The sequence below is a fragment of the Manis pentadactyla genome, chromosome X (assembly GCF_030020395.1).
Source record: "Manis pentadactyla isolate mManPen7 chromosome X, mManPen7.hap1, whole genome shotgun sequence".
Lineage (NCBI taxonomy): Eukaryota > Metazoa > Chordata > Mammalia > Pholidota > Manidae > Manis > Manis pentadactyla.
Window position 1 is genome coordinate 35,958,206 of NC_080038.1, and position 19,347 is coordinate 35,977,552.

Consider the following 19,347-nt stretch of genomic DNA (forward strand, 5'->3'; position numbering starts at 1 on the left):
ATGACATCTGCGTATAGTTTAGACATCTTAATGCAGCTATTAAAATACTGTATTTAAAGAAATTTAATGGTATGCCAAAGTGCTTAAAATAGTGAAAACAATCAGGAAACCAAATTGCACATATGAAATGGTCTCAATTTAGTGCAGTTGTGATAGCAAGGATGAGTAGAAGGAAATGTTCTGAAATGTTCCCTGTGATTAACTTTTCCAAATGGTATTGTTTTTTGTTATAATTTTGTGTAATTCCTAAATTTGAACATAGTATGTATATTATAAAGGTTGTTTATACTGAAAACTACTTATAATTTTTATTTTTAAACAAACGTCTTTTAAATAACAGGAAGTTAAATAATTTTTCTTCCTAATTTATGTGCATAAAAATGTATTCAAAATTATTTTAGTGATTGAAGATCAGCTTTCATACGCAAAAACATTACCCAAGTGACAACTTCAAGTGCATTTCTAAGATAGTAGGTATCAGAATATAGTTTGTTTTCTAATGTAGCATTCAAAACTTAAAATCTATCCTACACTGTAACATCTCAATATAGGATTTGTTTTATACAAAAATCGGGACACCAACATCTTTTATCAATAGATGTCAAAATGATACAATAATTACAGTTAAAAGTTAAAATAAGACCCCAAACTCTGCAATTATCTTTAAGGTAATTATATTTTGTTTGCAGATCCAGGAGTTTACTCAAAACCCTTCTATTTATCTGTGTTTTAGTTCGTGAGAAAAGAGTTAACATAGGAGGCCTAAACGACATCTTTTGAAAGGCTTGAAAGGGCTGCCTATAAGGCTGGCTCTTGATTAGCATCTGAGAACTTGGATGGATTCCTTCCCTTCTAACTGAAAAAAGTGGCTCAGTGTGTTTAAACAGTTTGTGCAAACAATATGATTTATTCTGAACACCTGTTTTCTCTCTGGGAGTCTGGAATTTGGTATGCATCAGGCAGAGGGTGTCTATATGATAAGCTCCCAATAAAAATCCTGGGTGCAGAGTCTCTAATGAGCCTCCCTGGTTGGCAACATTTCACATGTGTTGTTACAACTGGTTGCTGGCAGAAGATCCTTGGAAGCTTGTTGCCTCTGGACTTCGACCCATGCACCTTTGCCTTCTGCTGATTTTGCTTTATATCCTGGAGCTGTAATAAATCACAGCTGTCAGTGCGACTACGTGCTGACTTCTATGAGTCCTCTTCCTGAATCATCAAACCTGGGGGTGGTCTTGGGGCCCCTGACACAAATGCAACTAGATATTTAATATAGTGATGAAGTTAGTCATGAGAAATGTTTCATTTTTTAAAAGTTGATAATGAATCAGAAGTTTTTTTTCTTTCAACTAGCATTAATCAAAGGCCTACCCAGGCAGCAGGCTAGGCCATTTCATATTTATTGAAGTACCTTAAGGATCAAATTTCAAATGTTTACAAAAAATATTTTCCAGCCATTTTCTATTACCCAGCACTTAAGTAGGCATTCAATAAATACGTGCTAAAGAATGAATGAATAGCAACTTATATCATTACACATGAAAACAAAAAAGCAAAATAGATCAGATAGGACTAGCTATAAAAATACGTACAGATCTTCATATAAACTGAAATGCTAGAGTCCAAATTTTTCTTGCTTGATATGAAACAAATATATTTTTCCTTAAGTGGCAAATTTGCTGGTACGAAGTCATCAGTTCTACTCTAACAGTATAATAAATGAACTCTACATTCCCTTCCCTAAGCATAAATACCAGACCAAAAAGAAAATTAAATAAATAAGATTTAAAAAATACATGAAAGAACTTTCAGTCTATCTCCTTTTTGAGCTTTAAAACTACAAAGTACTAACATTATTTTAAAAGATATGAGCTATTGTTTTCATGTCAGATATGTTTTGAATTCATATTTAATTACTGTAAAAGTCTCCCCATAGTATATGTAATCATTCTATAATAAGGTAATTAAAATTCCTTGGCCAGCCAATTCAGGATTTGCAGCCTAAATCAAATATCAGACACTACGAAAGACATGCCCCAATGTGTTACTTAGAAACAGACATTTAATTTTGTGTGTGTGTCGGGGGTACCTCACAGCCCTGTCTTCTAAATTGAACCTACATTGTAAAATATGTTTCAGCAAACTGCTGCAGACAAGTCTAATTTTGAGTGTAACCCCAAAGCAACAGGTATAGTGCAAACACATGCAGATTTCAAATAAATTACTGTCTGGGTTGAGGAAGATTACAACATAGACTCTAAATAATATAATCCCTACCTTAAAGGTCAGTCATCTCTTGACCTCCTGCTTCGGGACCCACATTTGTTGAAACTGAGTATCTAGGGTAGGGCCTGGATACATGTTTATTTAACAAGTTCTACTCAGAATTTTCCAATGCTAAGTTTCAATATCTACTGCTCCAATTTCAGCTCTAAAATTCTGGTTCTGTGAGTCTTTGTATTTGAGTATGTTTTAAATGTATAAACTATTTGTAATTAAATGGGTGTCAACTAGTTCTAAGGATTTTCTCACATGGCAAGCAACATGATTGCGCCATTATAATTTTATAACTTCAGCTTATGAAAAAAAAAAGGGAGAGTTAGTTAGAGTCTGTGGCAAAGACAGATACAGATATCATACTAAGAAACTTGCTGATTACTCAGATGTACTGTTTGGCCTAGACTTTTTTCCATCAAAATTATCAGAGTTGTTTCCAGGTGGCCAACAAATAGCAAAGTCAACCAATCGTATTTCATTTGTTTTCCCTTTCCTTGTCTATTCTGCATTAGGGTCATGTTAGAGAACTATGGAGAGGATCCAGATAATTTATAACCTGAGCAATGAGCCCCTGCATACTGGGGGCCATTAATCTGTTGTCAGAAAACACGGAACTAATTCTGGAGTAGCATCGTCTACATTGAAGCTGTATAAGTAGTCTCTTACCTAGCCAGTAGGTGGAGGCATACACAATCTTACTGCTTTGTTCTTAGATCTACAAGCCTTAAATTTTATAGTAATCAATGATTTTGGTTCATTTGTTTGCTTTAAACTCAGGAGGTCAGAGAGAATGCAAAAAAATGGGCAAAGACAATTGCGAGGTGAATTTATAAAATATAATGACATGAATGAATGTTCTTATATTTTTATTTTTTTTCCTGGCCCTTCTTAGAAAATAAGTTACTTTAAATGTGAATTCATAATCTACTTCCAGATCCCTACAGATAATAAAACAATTCTAAATTCACAAATATTTCCTTTAAAAATTCATGTTCAATCAGAGAAAACTGAACATCAAGTAAATATGACAATGATACTAAGGAATTATTGTGGATTTTGCAAGGTATAATAGTATGGATATCTATCTATTTATCTAATCTATATATATCTATATTTTATATATATATATATACACATATCTCCTCATTTATAAATACAAGCAGGAGTATTTATAGGTGAAATGATATTGCTTTAAAAATTGCCAGGAAAAAAAGACAATAGTAAAGGATAGAACAAGAATGGCAAAATGTTGATAACTGTTGAAGCTCAGTGACAGGTACACTGATGTTCGTTATACTATTCTCTTTTTATCTGAAATTTTCCAAAACAAAAGGTTAAAAAAATTAAAATGGAAAGCCACATTCTAGTGATTTGGGTTAATACTGAGATTAGGTGATTGGTAAATATGCAACTTTAATGAGGTCTTATCTCAATATATAGCCATCAGTGAATTATTTCAATCAACTGAATCACACAAAACTAGCTATATAAAATCCCATATAATTCAACACTGAGAAACTAAAACTAACCTGTTAAATCCACTGGAAACAATACCTTATAGTTGTAGAGCACTTCACCATTTTACAAAGGAAATTCAAACAGTCTTCTCATCTGGTTGTCATAATCTTAAGAATATTTTAAAGTTAAAAGACTTGGCCAAAGTCATATAATTAGTAAAGGTAACAGAGTTGAGGTTACCCTTTGAAACAAATAGCAAACATGGTAAAATTTACAAAAAAAAAATTTTTTTTGCTTTCATTATTTTATAGTATATGATAAAACCTGTTTGGTTTTCTCAGTGAATAAAAATGTGGACATAAACAGATTTCTTCAATAAAGAATAAAATGAAGCCAGAAAAAGTGGTTTAAAAAGAATTATGACATTTTAAAACTGAAATTAAAACCTTATCTTCAGCCCCCTTGGATGGATCCCGCTTCAGCTTCAGCATTTCTAGCGAGGAACTGTCTACTCCATGAGGCAGCCCACCTCATTCAAAGTCATTCTGATTAAAGAGGTCTTCCTTGCTTAGAGGTGAAATCTACCTGCCACTTGTGGATTCTAGTCACAGCCCTCGACTGTACACTGAATAAACATATAATCCTCTTACACATGGTGATCTTTCAAATAACTGAAGATACTCATTATCATTCTACCATGGACTTCTGCTCTGAGGACTCTTTTAGCAGAAAAAGAAACTAAGTAATAGATCCTTGTGTAACTAAAGCCTCCGAGTCTTTTCAATAGCTCTTCCATGCCAGTGGTCTTCAGACTAGGATCTGCATATCTTTGGGAGACCCTAAAGTTGTTCCAGGGGATATGTGAATTATGGTATTTTTAAGGCAGTCAACGTCCTTATCTTCATTTGCCATAATTTGGTCTGTTTGTAAACAAGTCTGTGGTCTGCTGATTCTCCTTTTATATCTTCACTCATAAAAACCCATCTCAAAAGACAAACTGCTCACCCATCCTGAAAAGCCTGCCTAGCTTGAAAGAGACAGCTAGGGAATGCAACGCTCCTGAGGGAGACAGAGAAAAATAAAGCTTTGGAAAGAAAGGGGAAAGCTATCTTATTTCATCCAGACAATATATTCATGCAAAGCCTTATCTACTTTAGGATTAGAAATCAATAGTAAGATGATTGTTACAGGGATGTCTATCAACACTAATTCTATTTGAAAAATGAAGTCAGATGTTTTTCTGACAGAAAGCAAGTCTGACTTGGCCGACTGGTTTGACAATGGCAACTAGCTTTGCCGTTTAGGTCACATAGCACACATTTTCCATAAATTGAACGAGATTTTAAAGGTGCACCTTTACAGTATTGAAGAAAATACATTTAAAAGAATATCACTGAAAACTACATCATCCAAATAGTCGTTTTTATATATACTAACTTAAAAATATGTGAGGAAGTACATAGTTTTCAAACTTCTTTTAGCAGATTTGCCAACAAGTATTTTGAAGGCGGTGACTCTGACAAAATTTCTAGGCTCTTTCCCATTCTGGTTGCCCCTTTCTGGAAGTGTGCCAGTGTCCTGCTTACTATAAACACTCCAGGGAGAGTCAACAGTATTCAATACAGTGGGAGTGTGGCTTGGTTCTGAGAACTACACACTTCTAATTAATGGAGTTGAAGGTTCCATTCAGGGCTTTTTCAAGCTGTTGCAACAAATAACTAAACATTTACATCTTTTTGACATAAGCAGTTAGAACTAAGTTGACAGTGTTCATGCACTTATATATTTGAATGAGTTTACATTAATTCGTCTTAAATTTCATCTTTGTTTCAGCTCCTCTGCTACAAACTTGTAAAATACTTTAAAATTTTGATCTAGATATTCAATGTATTAGCTAGCCCTCTGTGTTGGCGGGGGCGGGAGGGCAGCTTCTGACATGGCTCCCAGTGATCACTACCTCCTGGAATTCATACCCTGGTGTGATTCCCTCCCCTTGTGTGTGGGCTGGATCTAGTTAGTGACTTATTTCTAACTAACAGAATATGGCAGAAGTGATGGCATGTGATTTTGGAGATTAGATTAGAATGCCTTCCTTCTTTTTTGTACTCTTGTCCTCTTACTTGCTCACTCTGATGAAGCCAGCTGCCATGTGGTGCTGCTCTATGGAGAGGCCCAGTGAAAAGGAACCTAGGGAGGCCTCAGGCAAACAGCTCAGGAGGAACTAAGGCCCTCAGCCCAACAGCCTGCTGCCAACAGCCATGTGAGGGAGCAAGGAAGCAGATCTATCCCCAGTGGAGCCTTAAAATGATTTCAGCCCTGTGCAATGCCTTAGTTATCAACCTTGTGAGAGGTCCTAATCAAAATCACTGGTTGAAATTTTGAACAGAATAGGATGCCATCTCATAAAACTTTGTACCATCTCTTTGGACACAATCATTCACCAGCTATGAAATATCCGATGGTTGTAGTATCCTTAGCTCACATTTTCCCATCTTACTGACAAAAATTCTGAGAGAAACATGCCAAATGGCTGATTGAAATCAAGATAAACTATTATCTACAGAATTTCCTTCGTATGCTAATATGCTGAACATTTAAAAAGAGGAAGTTAAATCTGTTATTACTTGTTTTTAGTTGCTAGGGAGGCTTGCTGTATGGAGGCCTCTACTCCCATACCACTCTTCTTCACTAAGACTACTGTGGTCAGAATTTCATATTTTGGGGCTTCCTATCCCTCTGAACTCCATTTCCTTTTAGAGCCTCTTCTCTCAAGTATGCTAAAAATGTGAGGGTAACTGAATATGCCCAACTTCTGCTTCTTTAGCCACTGTGAATCTAAAGATGAGATCGCCCTTTTCTTGAGGTCTTCCTAAACAGAGGAGTTCACAACTATGGTTAAATTCTAAGAGGACAGTGTTAGCATTATCAAAAACCAACAATGCTTAAAACTTTAACCCTTTAGAAAATAAAATGTACACTCACAATTCAAAAACCATGTAAAGCATTCCATCTGAGCTATATGTCTCCAATAACTCTACAATATGGGGATGTTTCAGCATATGACAGATACTGGCTTCTCGCTTTAGATCTGCAAAACAAACACACAACATACTTCATTAGGTAGGAACAAGAGACAATCAGAGTGAATGATGAATGAATGGATGGATGTGATCTATGGTAACATGAAGACTTCTCTAACTAAGAGATGAAATCCCCCATTTAAGCTAAGCTTTTATCCTTTAAATTCTTTGACAATACAACTTTGCACATGTTTTGCCAGCTTAAATCTATATACATTATAGAGTCAGCTCTTATTAATAAGAAATGTAAAAAGCACACTTTCCCCAAACTCTTTTAATCAAGTTTCAAAATCGCTAATTCTTTCTTCTTCTGCTAATAAGTAACTCAATTTGCTGTTTTGAATTTTACCTTTTTTTCTTAGTTTTCCCTGAATTGGATAAGAGTATGTCATTTACTCTTTAGCTTAAAACCTAGCATTCACAGGGACAGCAGACACATTAGGTAAGTTATATGGAGTGGTGCAAACAAATAGTATGGTTTAAACAAAAAAAGGCTCTACTTCCAGCATCAGAGTTAGAAATTTTTTTACATTATCTTTAAAATGTGTTGGATAATTCAGGACACTACCTGTTATTCTGAAGAACAAATTTAGATAATATAGGTTAAGACTACAGTGTAAGCTATCTAATACTATCTGTAAAATAAAACTGCTAATATCACTACTGTCATCATCACTGTTATCACCCAAAAACAGTTTGGGCATAGGTATCACTTGCCAGGTCTTCATGGAACAAAACTAATTAAAGCCTTCCTGTGTTAATAGTGCTAGAGTTTTACCTGTTCACAGAAGAATAAAATCCACTGTGACATTTTTACATTTGCAAGTAGAAGGGAGACAGGTAAAGAAGAACTAAAGCTAAGGATGTACTGCAGAAAGCAAAAGAGATATCATTATCTCCCCCCTAGCTCATTAATTCAACTTGTCAACAAGAGCAATGGCTGCAGATGGAACCACAGAAGACTTACATAAGGGTAGAATAAGGAAAAGAAGTCAGTAAATTAGATAAAAGAGAAGCCACCAAAAAGGGAAGAATGAATAATACAATATTAAGAAAGTCAAGGGAATAGAGAATTAAAGGCACAAGTACTGTAGTAGAAGGCTGAGAGAAGGCTGAGAAAAGCCTGTAAGATTCAGCCACAAAAGACCATTAGCATTCTGGGCAAGATCAAGTTCTATGGAGAGGTCTGGTTTGAAGTCAGTATGCAGGAAACAATTATATAATAATAGATTACAATATATCATGTCTCTCTCTTTTTAATCATGGGCTTAATAGTCACTTACTTTCCTAACAACCCTGTGAAGTAGGTATTTTACAGATGAGGAAACAGGCTTAGAAATGTGTTCAAGATCACACAGCTACCACTAGGGGTAGAGGGGTAGGTTTGAGCCCTGGCCTGTCCAACTCCAAAGTCAGCAGTCCTTTCATGGAGCCATGCCAGGTTTAGATATGATTAAATTAGAAGAATCTGGCAGTAGGAAAGGAATAGCAGGGTGGAAGAACGCTTGATTTATTTTTCTGTCACTTTAAAGGGAACACAGTGTGTTTATAAGTGGCAGTAATGAAAAGTCCCCAGGATCTGGAGTCGGAAAACTTGGTGTTGGTCCTGCCTCTGTCACACTACTTGCCAGCTGACTGTTAACCTCTACAAATGCCTTCCTTACCGTAAATGAAATGGGGGCACAATAGGTGATGTGGGATCTGCTCAGCTACTAGCTGGATTTCAGAGGGTGGTGGTTAAGATTCAAATGAAACAGTGCATGGGAAAAGCCTGTGTGTGAAAAGAGTACTGGAGGGGCAAGGTGTATGGTGCCTGTGTTTGTTGTAGAGGAAGATATTGGAGGCAAATGAGAGATGGACTCTGTGTCCAAAAGTGGTTGGAAATGACCTGTCAGAGAGGAGAGGTGAGAATAGGTGAGGGTTTTGTGCTGGGAAGTCATAACTGTGAAGAAGGCTTTTGATAAGTGTGCTGGAGGGCCGGACTGAAGCCAGACAACATCAATTAAATGCCTACACAGGTTTTACTCTCCCTTCGAGATTGTTCAGACTCCTGATTCTCTGAAAAGCATTTGAGTTTTATTACTCATTTTTATGTTTATCTCTAGCTTCTCATTTTATTACAAGTCACCCTTTCCATGCCTTCTGTTTTCACCTTAGTTTGTCTCTTTCCATTTCTTTGTATTCTGAGCAAAAGCCTGATTTTAACCCAATGCTCTGATAGAGTCAAAAGGTACACAGATTTAGTGTTTGCTACAGTGAAAACTGGTCTTTTCTCCTGCTTTCACTTTATTTTTTATTTTGTCCCTTTCATGTAATTATATGTGTTTCAACCCTCACACTCAATATTTGCCACGTGCCGTATTTATTACACTGAAAGCTTGTAAGTTAAAACAGATGTTTGAAAGACCCCTCCACTTGACCCATATATTTCTGCTTGGTATATGGCTGAACACTTTCCTGGTCTAGTCTCTTATCACCTATGCATCCTCAAAATGAAGGCAGAATTGTTGGGGACCCTGCCGTCAAAGGTTAAAACAATTTAAACATCACTGGATCTGACATTTCAGGGACTAAGATCAGAGAACTGACTGAATAGCACAAAACTAACAAAATAAAAATATATTTGAAATTATAAGGGCAATGATGCAAAAGCTGGCTTACATCTAGGATAATTGTGGCACCATTTTTCCTAAATGATGTATTAATTAAATAGCCCAAATAAAAAATTCACAGTTTAAAAAGCACAAATGCTTTATATATGCATTCAAACTTAGATTCCAAGAATGTTAAACTCAAAAAGCTGTTTGGAGATACAAATATGAATTAAAGATGTACTAAGTGCTATTAATTCCTTGCTGATACAGTAAGCTACAAACAGTATTTTCCTACAAATCAACTCATGAGGCAGAGTAGGAAATAATTCAAAAGGAGGTGATAATAATATGATTTGAAGTTGTGATTATCTGACTGCTTAGAGATCCTAGCACAGAACAATCCTGTGAGTGACCTGGAGTTACTATTGCCGTTTTAAAGTGCTGCATTGCCTACTACAGTAACTGGGAACTTTCCCTTGCACTTTTTCCATTGTGTAATCATTCACAGAAATTTAAAAGATTTAAAAATAATCTATTTCTATGTTTAGTGCCCTTATATTGAACTATGTGCCTATATTAAATCAATTTATTTCCCTTTAAAAGGGGCACTAACAATATGGGAAGTAATAGGGAAATTTCTGGCTATCATCAGAGAAACAAACTCAAATTAACCCCCTACATGGCATGAGCACAACTACAACGACAGTTACTACTGCTGCTGCTGCTCCTAGTTTCCTAAGAAGTTAGGTCCGTCCAACAGTAATGAGGCATCTATGCCCTCGGGGGCATAGTTTGGCCCTTGACTACGGGACAGTTCAGGAAGCTGTTTCGGGCAGTCTGTTTTGTGTTTTTCTCAGGAGAATATCATTTATTTTCATAAAGGTATCATTGATATACACTCTTATGGAGGTTTCACATGAAAAACATTGTGGTTACTACATTCACCCATATTATCAAGTCCCCCCATACACCATTGCAGTCGCTGTCCATCAGTGTAGTAAGATGCCACAGAGTCACTTCTTGTCTTCTCTGTGCTACACTGCCTTCCCCATAATCCTCCCACAACATGTGTACTAATCATAATACCCCTCAGTCCCCTTCTCTCTCCCTCCACACCTGCCTTCCTCCACCCCTCCCCTTTGGTAACTGCTAGTCCCTTCTTGGAGTTTGAGTCTGCTGCTGTTTTGTTCCTTCAGTTTTGCTTCATTGTTATATTCCACAAATGAGGGAAATCATCTGGTATTTGTCTTTCTCTGCCTGACTAATTTCACTGAGCATAATACCTTCTAGCTCCGTCCATGTTGTTGTAAATGGTAGGATTTGTTTCTTTCTTATGGCTGAATAGTATTCCATTGTGTATATGTACCACATCTTCTTTATCCAGTCATCTACTGATGGACACTTAGGTTGCTTCCATACCTTGGCTATTGTAAATAGTGCTGCAATAAACATATGGGTACATATGTGTTTTTGAATCTAAGAAATTATATTCTTTGGCTAAATTCCTAGGAATGGAATTCCCAGGTCATGGTATTTCTATTTTTAGTTTTTTGAGGAACCTCCATATGGCTTTCCACAATGGTTGAACTAGTTTACCTTCCCACCAGTAGTGTAGGAGGGTTCCCCTTTCTCCACACCCTCACTAGCATTTGTTGTTCCTAGTCTTTTCGATGTTAGCCATTCTAACTGGTATGAGGTGAAATATCACTGTGGTTTTAATTTGCATTTCTCTGATAATTAGCAATGTGGGGAATCTTTTCATGTGCCTCTTGGTCATCTGAATTTCTTTTGGGAGAATTGTCTGTTCATATTCTCCACCATTTTTTAATTGGATTATTTGCTTTTTGGGTGTTGAGGCATGTGAGTGCTATATATTTTGGGTGTTAACCCTTTGTTGGATAAGTCATTTACAAATATATTCTCCCATACTGTAGGATAGGATGCCTTTTTGTTCTGCTGATGGGGTCCTTTGCTGTACAGAAGGTTTTTAGCTTGATGTAGTCCCATGTGTTCATTTTTGCTTTTGTTTCCCTTGCCCGAGATGTGTTCAGGAAAAAGCTGCTCATGTTTATATTCAAGAGATTTTTGCCTATGTTTTTTCCTAAGAGTTTAATGGTTTCATGACTTACATTCAGGTCTTTGATGTATTTTGAGTTAACTTTTGTGTATGGAGTTAGATAGTAATGCACTTTCATTCTCTTACATGTAGCTGTCCAGTTTTGCCAACACCAGTTGTTGAAGAGGCTGTCATTTCCCCATTGTATATCCATGGCTCCTTTATCATATATGATTGGCCATATATGCTCGGGTTTATATCTGGGCTCTCTAGTCGGTTCCATTGGTCTATGGGTCTGTTCTTGTGCCAGTACCAAATTGTCTTGATTATTGTGGCTTTGTAGTAGCTTGAAGTCAGGGAGCATAATCCCCCCAGCTTTAATCTTCCTTCTCAGGATTGCTTTGGCTATTCAGGATCTTTTGTGGTTACTGGTGGTCTGTTTTAAAAATAATTTTCCTGGAAAGTGTTTATTATTCATTTTACTACTAGTTGTTCTTGTGATAGAATACTATCTTATGAAACTTGGATGCCACTGTCAGAGTGTCACAATTCTGCAACAAGCTAATTTGACCATCAGTCAAAAATACTTTGGGCATTTACAAACAGGATTGAAGAAAGGAATGACTCCTGACATTCTCAGCACTGGAGGAGCAATCTCAACCTTAACATCCCAACTTAAAAAGATAAAAACCTAAGAATCAGCTTGCTCAGAACCATTCAAAAAGGATTTAGATCAGCACTGTGTAATAAAATATGATGTGAGCCACATATATAATTTTAAATCTCCCAGCAGCCATATTAAAAAGTAAAAAGAAACAGGATAAATTATTTTAATATTTTATGCAATCCAACATAACCAAAGTATTATTTCAACAAGTAATCATACTAAAAACTATTAATGAAATATGCTATACATTCTTTTTTAGTACTAAGTCTTTGAGATCCGGTTGTGTTTTACACTTATAGCCCATCTAAATTTGGACCAGCCATATTTCAAGTGCTCAGTAGCCACACATAGCTAGTGTCTACCAAATTGGAATGGTGTAGCTCTACATAAATTGACTTGGTTTAATTATTATCCTCTCTTGATTGAGAGTTCTGCATTTCTTACAGGTATTTGTAAAGTCATTCAAAAAAGAATCTTAAGCTCAGAAAGATGTGTTTTTAAAAAATAGTTCCATAGAAGGAAATGCTATAGATTCTTTCAATAATCCAAATCCATCACTCAACCAAATTTGGAATTTCTTCCCTATTGTTAATCTAAATCCTTGTTTGGTAGTTTTAAATTATTTTATCTTGTTTAATCTACCAAACATGCACTGAGCAATCCAAGTTCTTTATAGTCAACATCCACTGCACAGTAAGCCTTTGTACCCTTCAAAATTTATCAAATGACTTTAGACTATGCAGTGCAACATTTCAGAAACTACTATGCAACATTTGAGATTTTAAGTGCCCCTCTTTAAGTCCTCAATTAATATTTATAATAACTCTGAGAGATCAATATATCTATTCCCATTTTACAGAGGAAGAAACTGAGGCCCTAGGCTCAGTGAGATAACTAAGTTGTTGGAATCACATAAGTAGTGAGTAAAGGAACCAGGACTAGTAACCGAAGTCCAGGGCTCTTTATATCATACCACAATGGCTCCTGGTCTGTGCAGTTTTTATATGTGGCCTTGAGAGCCAATCACACAACAGTGCTAATGTGGTAACACTGTCTTGGGTGACAAGCTATCAAGACTGCTACAGAACCAGCTATGTCACCTGCAATGTTACTAGTGATAATCAGAAAGTAGTGTGGATAAAATGAGAGTTCCTGTGGCCAGGATTCTCACCTGGCTGTGGTTGACTAGCTCACTGCACACCTGTGGGCAATACATGGCTTTTGACTCTATAAAAAGAGCTCCGCCCAGTGCTCTGGGCACAACATGGTGGCAGGGCTGCAAGGCTGTAGGAGAGCAGAGCAGAGGACAGAGGCCCAGAGGCTGGCTGTGTGGGACAACTGTGCAGAGGGGCCCAGAGGCAGAGACTGGTTTGCTGCATGTAGACTCACTCTGAGTGAATGGGATTCTAGTGACTGACCTGCCACCTGGAAATAAAGTTGGGTATAACCCTTTCACCCAAGAACATTTTGCTGTCAATTTCTTTGGTCACATTGAATCCATAGCGAACTTGCCCGGGGCTGAAACCCATTGGCAAGACACTAGTCACTGATCTTTTCCTGACAAATACATGAGTCTTATCATTCTTTTCAAGCAATATCTAGGTTGTGTTAAAAACTCGATAGTTAACAAAATTCAGGAAGAGCTGACCAAGGCTCCACATGTACATAATGAGTATTCTAATCTAGTCTTGGAAATAATTAAGACACATAATGTGTGCATTTAAATCAAAATTACTAACAAAATAAATAAATGTAAGTCATTATTAAGTCAGTATTTTTTCTTTGGTGTACTGAGATTAATGACCATATGATATTTTAAGAAAGGGATCCAAGCAGAACCTTGGAAAGATTATAGGAGCAAAGTCAAATTCTGTTGCTGAGCCCCACCTTTATCTAATAACCAAGTTAAAGATGAAAGATCCCAGCTGCCTTTGGCAATAATACTGGTCAGGCTGGTTTTAATGAGGCCATCTTCCTATAAATCAGGAAAGTTGAACTTCTCAACTAGTGAATGACCAGAGGCCCAGACAGGCTCACACATCAATCTGGGTTAAATGCAAGCTCATTATTTCTTTGATCTTTTACACATTTTGCTACCACCCTATACATTTTATTATTTGTTTTTTTCACACACAAAGAATTCCAGGCAGCTTCTAATTTCTTTGAGTTCATGCCCATATTTTTTTAATCCAATGATCTAAATATGTCATCTGTGGGGTGAATACAGGAATAAAGAAATAAGGAGCAGTGTACATTAATTGAGAATGTTTGATACATGTAAAATTTTTTCTTTACTAGGCAAAAGTTTCAGGTGTAAATCAATCTTCACTGCATTAAACAAATCAGTGGGGTTTTGGTAATATATTTCCCCAAGAATTTTCAGTTCTGTTAGTCATAATGAATATACTAAAGCAGCCTGCCTAGTTGAGTATTAACTTTAAACTCAATTCAACACTACATTTGTAAACTACTATCAACTGTAAAAAATAAAGCCAATTACTATGAGAACTACTTATCTTCCCTCTTTTCATTAGGATGATTTGGTAAATAATTATCTGAAGTGCCATCTATTTCTCAGGGAGTTACATTTAAAAAACTCCAGGTCATTCCCAATCAATACTGAAGTACTATAAATAACTGAGCTTTCTAATTAAATATTAATAAAATTACAGGTGACCAATTCAATGATCTTTACTAATATTTATCTTCTTAGGTGTTAAAAGGTCTTGAAAGAAGAGCATTTGCTTAAAAAGCCACTTGTGGGTAAGAGCCAACATTAGGTTAAAGAGAAACCAAATTACTTGTCTCTTATAAGACAAAACTGAGTCTTCCATTCAAGGAGTTTGTGGGGAAGTTGGGGTTAATATGGCCAGGCTCCTCACTGAACTTAAACCACCTGATGATGTAACTGGCCTGTTGCTAGGCTACCGCCTCCACACCTTTAGGCAATAAGCCAATATTGGGCTATATAGAGAGCTCAGCCCAGTGCTCTGTGCTGAAGCAGAGATGCTAGTGCTCAACCTACAACCAGAGAACAAGCTGGGTAATAAACCCTTTCACCCCAAAGAACATTCTGCTGTCATTTCTTTGGACACATTGAATCCGTAGCGAACTTCCCCAGGGCTGAAACACATTGGTAAGACAGAGTTACTCAACCAATTTTGTGAAAATTTGTTTTGGATTCAACTAATAAAATAAATGTTATTTATACAGATAAAAGGAAAAGGCATAGGTGGCTGAAATCCAAACCAAATAAAGTTCCAGTATTAAGAGTTTTTTTCCAATAAATGACCATTATGAAAATCCTATTGGTGCACAATAAAGATAGAAATACAATATTCTAAACATTTTTAGAAGGTATAATCCCCCTGTTGCTTTTACTTTTGGTAAATGTAAACCAAAAGCTTTACAAGAAGGAGCAAATATGGGGACATGTCATTATTATAAAAACTGGAGGAGCCAAGATGGCAACGTGAGTAGGGCAGAGGAAATCTCCTCCCAAAACCATGTGTATTGTTGAAAATACAACAAATACAACTATTCCTAAAAGAGAGACCAGAAGATACAGTACAATAGCCAGGCTACATGTACATCAGCAAGAAATCAGCACCTCATGAAGGGGGTAAGATACAAGCCACAGCCCGGCGGGACCCGAGCGCCCCTCACCCCAGCTCTGGGCGGGAGGAGAGGAGTTGGAGCAGGGAGGGAGTGGAAGCCCAGTATTGCTAAATACCCAGCACTAGTCATCTACACCGGGAGCACAGACACACAGTGTGTAGTGTGCTGGATATTAGGGAAACGGAACAGAAAAATCTGCGAGCGGATCCCCACAGCTGGAGCCTCTGGGACAAAAGAAAAGCAAGTGCTTTTTGAAAATCTTAAAGGGATAGGGGACTCACAGCTGGACGGAAGCATCCCGGCACACTCAGCTCAGCAGCTGGAAATCCCGGGGAACTCAGGGCACCCTAACCCTCTGGGAGACAGTGCAACTCTGAGGCCCCTCACAGTGATAAACAGCCTCCCATTCATTCCCCCTCTGGCGTGGCCCCGCCACAGCAGGGGAGCAGCCTGAGAGCAGCTGCACCCACAGCAACCACCCAGAGCCTCCTACACAGCCACCCGAGCCAGACTCAGAGGCCCCGTTGCTGCGCAGCTGCCCAGCAACAGTTACTAGGGGTCGCCATTCTCACAGGAAAGGAAGGTGACCAGCAAGCAAGAAGGGACTTTGTTCTCCCAGCTGACACACGTGCCAACTGCCCACGACTACCTCTATTGCCATGAAAAGGCAGAAGAATTTGATCCAGACCAGAGTTACACAGACAACGCCCAAGAAGGAGCCTGGGGAGATAAATTTAACCAATCTTCCTGAAAAAGAATTCAAAATAAAGGTCATAACCATGCTGATGGAGCTGCAGAGAAATATACAAGAGCTAATGGATAAAGTTGGGAGGGAGAATACAGAAATAAAACAATCTCTGGAAGGACTTAAGAGCAGACTGGATGAGGTGCAAGAGGCCATTAATGGAAGAGAAATAAGAGAACAGGAACACAGAGAAGCTGAGGCAGAGAGAGATAAAAGGATCTCCAGGAATGAAAGAATATTAAGAGAACTGTGTGACCAATCCAATGGAACAATATCTGCATTATAGGGGTACCAGAAGAAGAAGAGAGAGAAAAAGGGATAGAAAGTGTATTTGAAGAAACAATTGCTGAAAACTTCCCCAAACTGGGGGAGGAAATAGTCTCTCAGACCACGGAAGCCTACAGAACTCTGAACAGAAGGGAACCAACGAGGACAACACAAAGACACATAACAACTAAAATGGCAAAGATCAAGGACAAGGACAGAGTATTAAAGGCAGCCAGAGAGAGAAAAAAGGTCACCTAAAAAGGAAAACCCATCAGGCTATTATCAGACTTCTCAACAGAAATCTTACAGGCCAGAAGAGAATGGCATGATATATTTAATGCAGTGAAACAGAAGGGCCTTGAACCAAGGATACTGTATCCAGCAAGATTATCATTCAAATATGAAGGAGGGATTAAACAATCTCCAGACAAGCAAAAGTTAGGGGAATTTGCCTCCCACAAACCAACTCTACAGGGTATTTTAGAGGGACTGCTCTAGATGGAAGAACTCCTAAGGCTAAATAGATGTCACCAGAGAAAATAAAATCACACCAAAGAAAGCAGACCAAACAAATACTAACTAAAGGCAAAAAATAAAATCAACTCTCCACAAAAGCAGTCAAAGGAAACACAAAAGAGCACAGAATAAAACACCTAACATATAAAGAATGGAGGAGGAGGAATAAGAAGGGAGAGAAATAAAGAATCGTCATACTGTGTTTATAATAGCTCAATAAGTGAGTTAAGTTAGACAGTTAGACAGTAAAGAAGCTAACCTTGAACCCTTGGTAACCATGAATCTAAAGCCTGCAATGGCAATAAGTACATATCTTTCAAAAATCACCCTAAATGTAAATGGACTGAATGCACCAATCAAAAGACACAGAGTAATAGAATGGATAAAAAAGCAAGACCCATCTATATGCTGCTTACAAGAGACTCACCTCAAATCAAAAGACATACACAGACTAAAAGTCAAGGGATGGAAAAAGATATTTCATGCAAACAACAGGGAGAAAAAAGCAGGTGTTGCAGTACTTATATCAGACAAAATAGACTTCAAAACAAAGAAAGTAACAAGAGATAAAGAAGGACATTACACAATGATAAAGGGGTCAGTCCAACAAGAGGATATAACCATTATAAATATATGTGCACCCAATACAGGAGCACCAACATATGTTAAAGAAATACTAACAGAATTAAAGGGGGAAATAGAATGCAATGCATTCATCTTAGGAGACTTCAACACACCACTGACTCCAAAAGAGATCCACCAGACAGAAAATAAATAAGGACACAGAGGCACTGAACAACACACTAGAACAGATGGACCTAATAGACATCTACAGAACTCTCCACCCAAAAGCAGCAGGATACACATTCTTCTCAAGTGCACATGGAACATTTTCCAGAATAGACAACATACTAGGCCATAAGAAGAGCCTCAGTAAAAGACTGAAATTCTACCAACCAACTTCTTGGACCACAAAGGTATAAAACTAGAAATAAATTGTACAAAGAGAGCAAAAAGGCTCACAAACATATGGAGGCTTAACAACATGCTTCTAAATAATCAATGGATCAATGACCAAATTAAAATAGCGATTAAGCAATATATGGAAACAAATGACAACAACAACACAAAGCCTCAACTTCTGTGGGACGCAGCAAAAGCAGTTTTAAGAGGAAAGTATATAGCAATCCTGAGAAGGAAGAATAAAGCAGGGGGAATCTCATTTTCCAACTTCAAGCTCTACTACAAAGCCACAGTAATCAAGGCAATCTGGTACTGGCACAAGAACAGACCCACAGACCACTGGAACAGAATAGAGAGTGCAGATATTAACCCAAACATACATTATCAATTAATATACAATAAAGGAGCCATGGACATACAATGGGGAAATGACAGCCTCTTCAACAGTTGGGGTTGGCAAAACTGGACAGCTACATATAAGAGAATGAAACTGGATCATTGTCTAACCCCATACACAAAAGTAAATTCGAAATGGATCAAAGACCTGAATGTAAGTCATGAAACCATAAAACTCTTAGAAAAAAACATAGGCAAAAATCTCTTGGACATAAACATGAGCAACCTCTTCATGAATATATCTCCCCAGGCAAGGGAAACAAAAGCAAAAATGAACAAGTGGGACTATATCAAGCTGAAAAGCTTTTGTACAGCAAAGGACACCATCAATAGAACAAAAAGGCACCCTACAGTATGGGAGAATATATTCATAAATGACAGATACGATAAAGGGTTGACATCCAAAATATATAAAGAGCTCACACACCTCAACAAAAAAAGCAAATAATCCAATTAAAAAATGGGCAGAGGAGCTGAACAGACACTTCTCCAAAGAAGAAATTCAGATGGCCAACAGACACATGAAAAGAAGCTCCACATCGCTAGTCATCAGAGAAATGCAAATTAAAACCACAATGAGATATCACTTCACACCAGTAAGGATCGCCATCATCAAAAAGACAAACAACAACAAATGTTGGTGAGGTTGTGGAGAAAGGGGAACCCTCCTACACTGCTGGTGGGAATGTAAGTTAGTTCAGCCATTGTGG

At 37.4% G+C, this 19,347-nt stretch overlaps 1 protein-coding gene across 14 annotated transcripts in view; it reads right to left on the reverse strand.

The window, feature by feature from the left end:
* The window catches only part of CASK (calcium/calmodulin dependent serine protein kinase), a 405,697-nt gene that overhangs the window by 226,409 nt on the left and 159,941 nt on the right, over positions 1 to 19,347 (reverse strand). For all 14 annotated transcript variants that reach the window (XM_036895365.2, XM_036895363.2, XM_036895360.2 and 11 more), the window contains exon 3: positions 6,718 to 6,823. In XM_036895365.2, the coding sequence (XP_036751260.1) occupies positions 6,718 to 6,823 (106 nt within the window). The remainder of the gene's footprint in view (positions 1 to 6,717; positions 6,824 to 19,347) is intronic.